The sequence below is a fragment of the Mustela erminea genome, chromosome 3, assembly GCF_009829155.1.
Source record: "Mustela erminea isolate mMusErm1 chromosome 3, mMusErm1.Pri, whole genome shotgun sequence".
Classification (NCBI taxonomy): Eukaryota; Metazoa; Chordata; class Mammalia; order Carnivora; family Mustelidae; genus Mustela; species Mustela erminea.
Window position 1 is genome coordinate 88,468,825 of NC_045616.1, and position 12,245 is coordinate 88,481,069.

Here is a 12,245-nt window from a genome sequence, read left to right on the forward strand (position 1 = left end):
CGGAGGAAGTGATGTCACAGGCCCCATGTGAGCGGATTGCAACACATGCAGCTGCCTGGAGAGAGGGAGCCGGTGTCCTACGTCAGAGCCGCCGCCGCGGAGCCGCCGCCGGGGAGGAGCAGCCGCTGCCGCCCAGGACTGGGCCCTTAGGTAAGCCGAGGGAGGGAGAGGCCAGTGACCGCCGCGGCGGGCCGCGCGAGGCGGGAAGAAGAGGGCCTCTTGGGGGTGGCTAGGAAGGGGGCCGCTCTGCCCCAGCGGCGGCGCTAACTCTGTGGTCTTGGTGTCTCCGGGCCCCGCCGGGCCGCTCTAGGGAGGAGGAGGCGAGAAGATGGCGGACGACCCCAGTGCTGCCGACAGGAACGTGGAGATCTGGAAGATCAAGAAGCTCATCAAGAGCTTGGAGGCGGCCCGCGGGTGAGCGCCGCGTCCGGCCCCCCCGTGCTCTCTTGGTTCCCGGACCCCTCAGGATGGCCGCCCCCGCGCCGCATGGCCGGATGAGGAGAACCAGGCACTAGTCAACTCCCGCCTTCTGGATCTCTGGGTAGTAGCCCCCGACTCAGGGGCAAGGGTCTTCGCGGTTGGCCGGGGAAGGGGTCCTTCTCCTGCTTCGGGGTAAGGGGCCCCGCTCCCGGGGTTCGGACCCCTTGACCCCCTCGTGGAAGGCCATTGCTACTTTTGAATCTCTCTCTGGCCCTTGAATCAAGCACCTCCGTCTTCGAGCTCCAGTTGCTGCCACCCTACTTGGGTGCTGTTGGGGGAAAGAGCTCGGCCTTCCTTTCTGAACGTCGTTCCCTAATTTCCTCTCTTCAGGTTTCTCAGCCAGGTCTCATTAAAATGGCCTCCCCCTCCCGGTCTTCTGAACCGGGTCGGTGAAGTTTGGATGGGACGGGAAGGAGGAGAGGTGGCCAGGGACAGCCTCTTTCTGCCTTTCCTTGATATCTCTGGGTTTTCCACCTCTTCCGAGATGACTTCCCCCAAGTCCTCCAGTTACCCCGGAGGTTCCTGGTGTTAGCTGCTGAAGTACCCACCTATGAAATGAAAATGCCATCGTGTGGGGGGTGGGGCAGAGAGGAGATTTTGGTGGACGAATCCGCATCTGTATATACATGAGAAACAGGGTTATGGGGCCGTTAATGTGAACTGTTAACTACGGGGTCCTTTTTGGCCTCCCTCTGGAACTTTCAGGGATAGTAGAGCCTAATGTACTAATGCTTGTTGAAGTTTAGAACTGAATTAGGTGGGCTTTGGGTCTCCTTTTGTAAATTCTGTGGGTATGTACTATGGGAAGGTTAGATAGAAACTGGCTGTATATGCCTTTTTTTTTTTTTTTTAAGTTAAAATTATTCGTTTGGAGAAGGTGTGTCAGGTATTCCCATTTTCTTAGTTTGTTTATTTTGTTCTTTTCCCAGTTATAGGAACTTTTTGCTTACAGGAAGTGGCTCAAAAAAAAAGTGTTTGGAACATTACATATTTGTATGTCTGAGCATTCTTAGAATAGCAGAGTGCCTTGCCCCAGGCCATGTTGAAAATTTGTTTTGAACACAGGAATTGGACATTCTGGTTTCCAGCCCAGGTTTGTCATCGTTTGCTTGATTTGCAGTGATAGAATTAATCAAGCTTTTAATTGTTACTACATGAAATAAAGTGTGCTTAGTTACATGGAAGGCCCAGAGTTGTTAGATTGGTTTTGCTGTTGTGTTTTCTTATTAAATTAGTGACAGTTCTGCTTGAAATTAAGCTTCTGAAAGTTTGGCTATCCATTCAGTGACTTGGGCTTTTGCTAACTCTTTACCTAGTATAAATTGAAGGTGGCGGCTTATTTTTAATTTTTTTAAGTTTGTTTCTTTGAATGTAATAAAATAGATCTTTTTAATAATCTTACAGGAACTTGAACACATACAGTTTTTTTGCCTCGTGGTAGAATAATTATTCTCCCAAGTGTGAACATACACTGGAGGGGTGTAGTACAGGTCATGACTGCTTATGTGTGATGTACTGTCAGGAATTAGATTAGTTTCACTAGGATCTTCTGTTGTATTACTTTTAATTGAGTATGGCTTTTATGGATTTTTGTTGCAGTGTTTAAAGTTTGATATGACCTGTAGATTTGTTCTTGTATGTCTTTACGTTGGAGGCAGTGTCACACATTAGAATCTGCATACATTACATTCTCTGAAAAACTCTAAGATGTGAATTTATGACTGTAATTTGACTGTTGTCTGAGTGTAGTAACATTAAAAATAACGTTCTATGTAGTAACAGCATTCCCTTCTAGTGCATGATGAAGGAAGCTTATTCTCTGATTTGCTCATAGCCATGTTACCTAGCTACTTGAAACTCTTCAGCTACCCTTTAAAGCTTTTAGAGGCTTTATCTCTTTTATTAGCACAGTTCAGTCAAGTTGAAAGCACATCAAAAATGAGGTTCTCATGCACAACTTTGCTTCTAAGTGATGGGGTTAGTGTGGACATTTTAGACAAGGATTAAGCTGTCTAAAATAGCTGGAAAGTGGTCTTCATTTAAACAAATAATATGGTTGATAATCATGTCCTACTTTGCTTTTATTGAGGATTTGGTTGCATGTTGATCCCATGAAAATTTTAAATCTTTTGCCATCTCTGGGTATTGGTGAGAAGCCACAACTGTATTCAGTTTGGCTCAGAAGTTTCCCGGTATATACCAAATTCTTTTAGGAAGTAGGAAGATTCCTGTTCTTGGCTGAATTGCATTAAAGTCAGGCTCAGATTATTATAGTGTACGGTAAAAAATATTTTGCCTAATGCTAAAATATTTTAAGGAGAAATGTAATGATCTTTAAAGACAAACTGGATGACAGAATGAATCTTTGTGTGCTGGTGTTTGGGGTTAGTCTTTGGGTTTAAGGAGAAAACTGATGTGTTCAAGCATGGTTATTAGCACTAAGTGAAACTTAGTGGTGGATTAATAGAATAGTTTTTGAAATGTTTTTTTGTTTGTGTTGTTTTGTTTTTTTGTTTGGGGTTTTCCTTGTTTGGTTTGTTTTTTAACCCTTTTAGCATTGTAGAATTCTGGGCACGAAAATCATATTGGTTTGTTTTTAACAGTAACTGTAAGGTATGCTTATAGTTAACCAAAAGAGTAATTTTTTGAAATTGAGAGTCAGTTTATGATTATCTTTTGATAATATCACTTAAATGTAGCTTAAAAAGGGAACCATTGCAAAATGGACTCAGTAATTAAGTACATCTGAACAAAGTGAGATTTCTAAGCACAATAATTATTGGGTGCTTAGTATATTATAGACACTGTGTTAAGTAATACACTATTTGATTTAATCCTCAAAAGAAGTACTGCCACCTTTTGATAGCTAAGGCACCTGAGGTGAGAGGTTAAATAACTTGGTATCTGAAGTGTAGCAGAGCCCAGGCCTTGAACCAATATGTTACGAAGTGCAATGAATGTATATTATGTTTTCTGAAAATACAAGACCGGAATGACTCAGATTGTAATCTAAGCTACAACAGACTATTTTATTTTTAAGAATTTTACTTATTTATTGAGAGAGAGAAGCAAACTCCCTACTGTGCACAGAGCCCAATATGAGGCTCAGCTAAGTCTCACAACCCTGAGATCACGACCTGAGCTGAAACCAAGAGTCACATGCTCAACCAACTGAGACACACAGGTGCCCCTATAACAGGCTATCTTAATGTTGTGGAAGAGCACTTGTAAGAACCAAAATGGTTAAAAGAGGGAACTTGGAGTCTTTGTAGTCCACATCATACTTAATTTTCTGAGTTGAAAGAAGTGTTACACATAGATCTTAAATTTAAGTTTGTGGAATATACTTATTTAGTTTCATAAAAGTCTGGTTGAATGTTAGTTTCTCTGTGTGTTAATAAAATAACCTGCCACTTCTTTTGATATACTAAGTCCCACTTGAAGTTAGTGGAAGTTCTTCCTGGTTTATGATTGCTCGTAGTACATTCTCCACCATTGGCTTAATGAGGACAAATGTGTACATAAGCCAGAACTGGAACCAGGGCCATGTGAATGGAACTGTGGTTGTGGATAGTTAGGATAAGGAACTAAAGTAGGTAAATATGTTTTACAAGAAAGGTGAGTGGGAAATTTTGGTCGTTTTTTCCTACTAATGTTTTCTGACCCAGCAAGAAGTAGCTCCAGATACAAGGCTGGAAGATTTATAGTTTTCAGGGAATAAAATCATTGCCAGAGCCTGTTCTGGCCAAGGACGGTGGTAAATGTGACAACCAGACCAGGATAATTTGGGTTAAGTTGCATCTGTGGGTGTTAGAATATTTTTCCACTTACCTTGACCAGAGAACCTTGTATATTTCAAAAATAATGAAGGCTTAGTCAGATAACCCATCTTTGAAGATCTGCACAGTTTGTAAACTTTGAGTCTTATGGGTGTTTTGGGGGCATTTTTAAATCTTACTGTTTAGTTTAAAAGAACTTGTAGATATTTTGACTTTGAAGAAAATAGAAATATCCTAGTTAACATGACTGCCTTTCCCTCTCTGAAATATTCAGCTTCTTTTCTCCTCTACTCTAAGGAGTTCTGATACCTGATTGGGGGGGCAGTCCCCCACACCAAGCAGTTCTGTAGCTCTTAGCGGACAGCAGCTGTGGGTGTCCTACAATTTAATCTAATTCTGGCACTACATAAAGTTAGTATCTGATCCCATAAAGTAAAGTGCTCAGTCCTACAAGACTGTCCCCATTTGTGTTAAGTCTGGGCCTCTCCTATTTCTGACCTATAGCCTTTAAATTGGGGATTTAATAATTTGCTAGAATGGCCCACAGAACTTAGGGAAGCACTTCACTTATGTCCACTGTCCTTTTTTATAAGTATATATACAAATGAAGAATACATAAGGTGAGGTCCAGAAGCTTCTGAGTACAGGAGCTTCTGTTTCTTTGGAACTGGGGAGTATTTCCTGGGCTTACCAACCCAGAGGTTCATTAACTCTTGTTCAAGGCTTTATAGAACTTAATCTGCAGACTCCGTTGACACCACAAACCTTTCCTAGAGGGCTGTGGATGGAGCTGAAAATTCCAACCCTTAGTTACCTCATCTTTCAGGTGACCCCAGTGGCCCTACCCTAAGTCACTTTATTATAAACTGAGGTGTACTCCACAGAAATTCCTTGGGAATGACAAAACCCATCACCCAGGAAATTCTTTTTTTTTTTTTTTTTTAATAATTTTTTATTTTTTATAAACATATTTTTATCACCCTTAGGAAATTCTAAGGGCTTTAGAAGCTCTGTCAAAAGCCATGGACAAAGATCAAATATATTTCTTATACCACATAACCATTTTTTTAACATCTCCACTAAATTCCTCACATGTTGAATTAAAAGTAGTTTTGTGAGGGGGGGCACCTGGGTGGCTCAGTGGGTTAATAAGCCTCTTGCCTTCGGCTCAGGTCATGATCTCAGGATCCTGGGATCAAGTCCTGCATCGGGCTCCCTACTCAGCGGGGAGCCTGCTTACCCCTCTCCCTCTGCTGCTCCCCCCACCTGTGCTCTTTCTCTCTTTCTCTCACTCTCTGTCAAATAAATAAATTCTTTTAAAAAAAAAAAAAAAAGTAGTTTTGTGAGGGGTGCCTGGGTGGCTCAGTTGGTTCAAGTGTGTGACTCTTGATCTCAGGGTTAGGAACTGAAACCCTGTGTAGGGGGGCGCCTGGGTGGCTCAGTGGGTTAAGCCTCTGCCTTCTGCTCGGGTCATGATCCCAGGGTCCTGGGATCAAGCCCCACATTGGGCTCTCTCAGCCGGGAGCCTGCTTCCTCCTTTCTCTCTGCCTTTCTGCCTACTTGTGATTTGTCTGTCAAATAAATAAATAAATAAAATCTTTAAAAAAAAAAAAAAAGCAGGGGGGAGAAAGAAAGAAACCCTGTGTAGGACTCCATGCCCCAGTATGGAGCCGCCTTAAAAAGAAAATAATTTTGTGAGATTATAGACTAGGCTTTTTTTAACAAATAATATGGATGGACTATTGATATGATTTGGATCAATTAAAGTATATCAAATGTGTTTGAATACCTTCCCCAAATAAGAATTGTTGGTTAATAGAACATTTACCTAAATGATACATGGAATGTTCTCAAAGCCATGAGCTTTAGGTACTTTAATTTTTAATTAAGTTCTCCATACGTTAAAGGGCTGCTTATAATTAAAGTGATACCAGAATATTCAGGCTTTTAGAGAGGTTTTTTTTTTTTTTTTTCCCTCCCATTCTCTTCTGCGTAAAACCTACCACCCCCAAGAAAAGTCAAGAATTAGAATGTTTTTAATTTCTTGGGAAGAGATGAATGTAGACCAGAGTACAGCTACAGACAGAGGTCTTGGTGGCCTCTCATGAAGAGGTCATGAAACAGATGCCACTAACAGGTCTGAGCCATGAGAAGGAAAAAGATAAAGGGAAGAAGGAGAGAGTATATTTTATGGTAGTGTCCTTGAGGCAACTCCCGAGTGTCATAGGTTGCTTTCCTCAACCCAGAACTAGTTCTAACAGCCCTTGTATTCAGGAATAGTGTTCTGTGCACTGTGAACCTAATGAACAATTACTGTCTTTGAATGTCAACTCTTGAGAGACTTCTCATTGTAATAGCAGATACCCTTCCAGGAAAGGAAGGCTTACTGTGGACATACTCCTAGGAAAGCACAGTACCTAATTAGAGTAACATTTAAGGCCAAATGCCCTTTGGGTTATAGGTGTGTCTGTCTTACCCCTCCTCCCCTGACCAGTTGGACCCTTTTAGCATTAGGAGAGGGCCCTTTTTCTTAGACCTAGGGTTAAGAGTGTGCCCATTGTGTCCCCTTGTGCTGGATGTTCTGTTGTGAGAAAACTTAAAATAAGTTTGGTGTCATGGTTGAATGGTCTTAGATCCTTCTTTAAGATTCAGAAGGAAAAATTAGTATCTTTTCCGTAGACCCACAGCTGGAACTGTCCCAACTGAGAACATGGAGAGCAGAAATTTCTTCAGAGTCCAGTGAATTTTCTAGGGATCTCAGAACAGAACCCTTTCATAGGATACATTCTAAAGGGATTTCTTAATTCTTCAGCAGCCTCTTAACCTTAATGAGAGCGAGAAGGGATTAGAGGGGTTCATGGTTCTTCTTTCCAACATACTGGAAATTAGGTTTCTTGTGGGCACTTTCCTCAAAGAACATGAAGGCTCCCTTTGGTAACAACTTTATCTCAAGCCACCGGATGGACACAGTTTAAACCCTTGCCTGCTGTCTGTTAAGTTGGAAACTTCCTGGGTGCCTGGGTGGCTCAGTCATACGTGTCTGCCCCTGGCTTGGGTCATGATCCCAGGGTCCTGGGATTGAGCCCCATATCAGGCTCCCTGCTCAGCAGGAAGCCTGCTTCTCCTTCTCCCACTCTCTTGCTGTCTCTCTCTGTCAAATAAATAAATAAAACTTCCCTTTTTTCTTATTTTTAAGCCTTTTTTTCCTTTGAATATAAGTGAATGAAAATTAAGTTTTTTGCTTTTTTCTCACCTCCCCCTAAACATCATTGAGTTTAAGTGCCATAATTTCATTATCATTCATGATACAAAGATGAAAACAGATTTGACTCTTTAACATTATACATTGATCACATTTACTGTGCTTTAATCCAGCCCTTTCTCTTTCATCTACTTAATTTGTATGTAATGGGTGCATATAAGTATTCATGTGTTTGCTTTCATTTTTTTTTAAAGCCTCCAAGTTCTGTATCTTTAACAGCAATTTTCAGATCCAGAGTTTTCATCCTGCTTATGCTTTGTCTCTTGTCACCATCCTTCCTGTCCATTTCAGAGGACTTGACATTTTCAGATACCTGACAACTGCCTCTTGTTGTGCGGATAACTTGGGGATATTGGGCCCATGCTCTTCTGTTTTCATATTTTCATTTGATCCTCTAAGGTCTCCTTTAGAAGAGTGATCCTAGTCAAAATAAAAGATTGTCTTTTCCCTACCATGTTTGGGGCCTTCAGATGAGATTTTTCCCCCAAACACATCTAGGTATATGAAAAATGAAGCCCGCAAATGCATTTTTACTACTAACCAGTCAACTTACAAGCTTCATCAAATATCTGCTGTAAGTTAGACATTGGACATTTGGAAGAAATGTGTAATACAGTGAGAGCATGGTCTGACACACAACCGTGGATTGATGATATGAGCCATTTCCAGAACTAGATAACACAGTACATGTTGAAGTGGGCATAGTGTAAACAGATGATTAGGGTCTTGAATGAGGTGTTGGAAGTTGTCAGAAACCAAAAGAGAGATTGTGTAACTGCTCCAGCAAATTTCCTAGGGGAGGCAATTGTCATAGAATGTTACCTAGGGCAGTAGTAGTATTTGGCTGATACAGTATCTTTGATACAGTAGTGGAGTGGAGCTGTAACTGATCTGCAGCTTTGAAATTGTAATTGACATTCATTCCTGATTGAAAGCCAGTTAGTCTAAAATTAGATCCAAGAGCTTTGTGTTGGTTGATGGTTGGTGAGCTGTCAGGGTATTGAAATAGCACAGAGCATTTGTGCATGTGTGCCTTGTTCGTAAAGTTGCCATGACAGAGCTGAAGACAGTCCCAACAGTTTGCCTTTCAACCTAAATAAACCTTAGTTTGCAAGTAGCGAAAATGTGCTGATCCCCAAACAGGAATTCCTTAATACCTCTGGATATTTTTAGCTTTTTTACTAAAAAAGAGTTTTCTTCCTTTCTTGGCTACCCCCATTTTCTGGCATCTTCTGGCCTTCCACTTAAGCAAGGAGGAGCCTCAGGAAGGACAGGGTTAGAGGTTCATGACTGAGGTATGTTTTAGTAAAGTAATAAAACTAGTTTTCTGAAGATGAATTGAATAGCAACTATTTTGACTCTTCACGACAGCTCTTTGAGGAAACTACTACAACCGTTAAATGGATGAAGAAACTGAAATACAGAAAGGTTAGGTAGCTTGTGTCTTACCACAACCTAGTAAGGGGCAGTGCAAGATTTTCTGTTCCCACATTTCTGGTTTCAGAGCCTGTGATCCTATTATACCACACTTCCTTGCTCTTTGAGTGAAATTTCTTTTGCTAAGTATAAACATCTTCCATTCCCTTTTGAAAGGACTCTTGTCCAAGGAGGTTTGCATTTTACTGGAGGGAGCAGGTGTGCTGGATATAGGAGCAAAGATAAAAGGAAAACAGGCATGCTTTTTTGCATATCTACCCAAGGAAGAACTTGGGAACCAAACATAATCTTAATGAGCATCAATGGTGAGAGAAATAACTTGCTCTTAAATCCTTCCCCAGAAGTTCATTTTGTGTATTAGAACAGTAACAGGAGGGCAGTGGCTTTTGTTTTATTTGAAAAATACTTGCATTGTGGTAAAGAAACATTAGGTTAACTGTCTCATTTATAGGATCCCGTGTAGAACACTGGCCCCTAAATCTGGTTGTGATTGATAATCAAGGCTTTGCCTTGATGTATGAATACTGGAGAAAGTTTCCAGCTTCTGCTGGTCCTTGGTGGAACATTCTACTTGGTTAGCTTTTGTGAAGTTGTTAATTTTTTTTAATATTTTTTAATTAATTTATTTTTTTAGAGCAGGGGTCAGAGGGAGAGAGAGAGAATCTTAGGCAGGCTCCACACCCACGATGGAGCCCAATGCAGGGCTTGATCTCACAATCCTGAGATGATGATTTGAGCTGAAAACAAGAGTTGTACGCTGTACCAACTGAGCCACCCAGGCGCCACTATAATTTTTCTTTTCAAGACAAAATAAATGCCTGTAACTGTAGAAAAATACACCAGATACATGCATTTTTGTTTTGGATGACTAAGTAATAGTGCTGTTAAGCATAAAATACTAAAATGAACCTTTGTAAACTTTTCTGCTGGAAATTTTTGCTGGAACAGGTGAGTTATTCTATTCTCTATGATAGAATCTGCTTTAGTGTCTCGGTATGTTCAGATCTTGTGCTTTGTCCCCTCTGGTAATGGCATCTGACCTGAGGTCAGTTGGATAAACCAATTTGAAGTAACTCTGTCTAGCCTTTTGAACAGTAACAGAATCCACCCTCCTCCTATGGTATTCTGCAAGCTCTTTATAAAAGGCAGCCCCATCCACCTCTAACCAGTATCAGAGATGATAGAGTCTGGGTAGGGGGGAGCAGCAGGCCATTAAGTTGAGGATCAACAAAATTAAGGATAGCAAAAGAAGACTCTTTGGAAGTATTGGTTTTATTTTATTAAAGACTATGGTTTTGGGGTTTTGGCAAAGCTAAAGCTAAAGCAGTCATTTCTATGCAAGTGTTAGCTCCTCTCCAAAGCTAGCAAATTTTTCATTGGTATTTTGTATGGTAGTTTATAATAAATCTCTGGTGTTGGTATAGAAGAGACTATATAGGGAAGATCTTATTTCTCACATTGAGAATTAACCGTTTATTTATCAAATTCATGTGCTGTAATGATTTGTGCCCTTAATCTTATATAGACAGTATAAGCAGCATGTTATCTCAGTTTTTGATACTTGGTGGAAGAGAAAATGGGGTCAGATCTTTGAAGTGACTGATAACCAGACAGAAGTAGTGACTGACTGGGGGTTATATCAAAATAATGTGAACCCATACCATAGCTGTAGGATGAAGCTATTCAAGCTTTTATATAATAAAATTTTTTTAAGGTTCAGAGGGTAATGGATTTCTGTATTTCTCTCTTAGGATAAATTACAAAAACATTTCTAGTGTTCTGTCCATATTATTTTGAACTGCATTTTTGGTCTGTTTCATTTGTTCTGTTGGAAGATTTGGTAAGACCTTTAATCCAAGTAACGTAATTACCACCTACCAAAAGTTACCTTTTATTTCTGGACTTAACTCAGATTTTTTTTTTTTTAATTTATTTTTATTTATTTGTCAGAGAGAGAGCGCACAGACAGACAGAATGGCAGGCAGAGGCAGAGGGAGAAGCAGGCTCCCCGCTGAGCATGGAGCCCGATGTGGGACTCGATCCCGGGACACCCGGATCATGACCTGAGCTGAAGGCAGCTGCTTAACCAACTGAGCCACCCAGGCGTCCCTCAGATTTTTTTATAAAGATTTTATTTATTTCTTTGACAGAGATCACAGGTGGGCAGAGAGGCAGGCAGAGAGAAGGGGAAGGAGGCACCCCATTGAGCAGAGATCGGGCTTGATCCCAGGACCCTGAGATCATGACCTAAGCCAAAGGCAGAGACTTAACCAGCTGAGCCACTCAGGCACCCCTGGACTTACTCAGATTCTAATAAGACTTCCACCTTCTAAATTGCTTCCCCTCTCCCTTCTAGCTGTGCTGTGATGTTTCTGAAGGTACTATTAAAGAGCAGAGGGGTAGGGTACAACAAGGTAGAGTTCTATCTTGTTACCTTTTAGTGAGCCCTTAATATTTGCTATCCATGCTAGGCATGTGACATATATTACAGAATTCTCATGACCTTATGAAGAAAGCAGAAACTGAGGCGCAGAGAGATTAATTTATGTAAGTTGCGTTAGGTTATACAGATAAGACATGACAAAAACCCAAATCTCTTATACAAATCTCCTGGGGTGCCTGGATGGCTGAGTCAAAAGAGCATGTGACTCTTGATGTCAGGATCATGGGTTCAAGCCCCACACTGGGCATAGAGATTACTTAAAAGTAAAAAATCTTGGGGTGCCTGGTGGCTCAGTGGGTTGAGCCTCTCTGCCTTCGGCTCAGGTTATGAGCTTAGGGTCCTGGAATTGAGCCCCGAGTAGGGCTCTCTGCTCGACAGGGAGCCTGCTTCTCCCCTCTCTCTCTCTCTCTGCCTGCCTCTCTGCCTACTTGTGATCTATGTCTGTCAAATAAGTAAATAAAATCTTTTTAAAAATTAAAATTAAATTTTAAAAATTTATTTTAAAAAATAAAATTCTGTGCTCCTAACCAACCTCCTACACTGTTCCCATATTAAACCCATATTAGAAAGATTGCTGTAGTCTCAAACTTTAAACTTAGTTTTGCATGTTTGGTAAAAGAAAAATAGAAACCCCATTGTGAATAAAAAAGCATCTGACTTCTGCATGGGTCATGATCTCAAGGCTCTGTGCTCAGCGGGGAGTCTACTTATTCCTCTTCTCTCCCTCTACACCTCCCTCCCGCTCATGTGCTTGCACTCACACTCTTTCCCTCTCCCTCTCTCATATAAATTAAAATCATAAAAATGTACATGACAAAGGCAGTAGAAATTGGTGAGAAACTCG

The 12,245-nt window shown here is 41.1% G+C and overlaps 1 protein-coding gene across 2 annotated transcripts in view; it reads left to right on the plus strand.

Annotated features, from left to right (window-relative positions):
• Window positions 1-12,245, plus strand: part of ETF1 (eukaryotic translation termination factor 1) — a 31,602-nt gene continuing 19,357 nt past the window's right edge. The window contains exons 1-2 of one of the 2 annotated variants that reach the window (XM_032336578.1): window positions 1-150; window positions 311-414. In XM_032336578.1, coding sequence (XP_032192469.1) covers window positions 329-414 — 86 coding nt within the window. In that variant the 5' untranslated portion in view covers window positions 1-150; window positions 311-328. Of the gene's footprint in view, window positions 151-310; window positions 415-436; window positions 542-12,245 lie in introns of those variants that run through there. The other variant, XM_032336579.1, reaches the window with a different exon arrangement.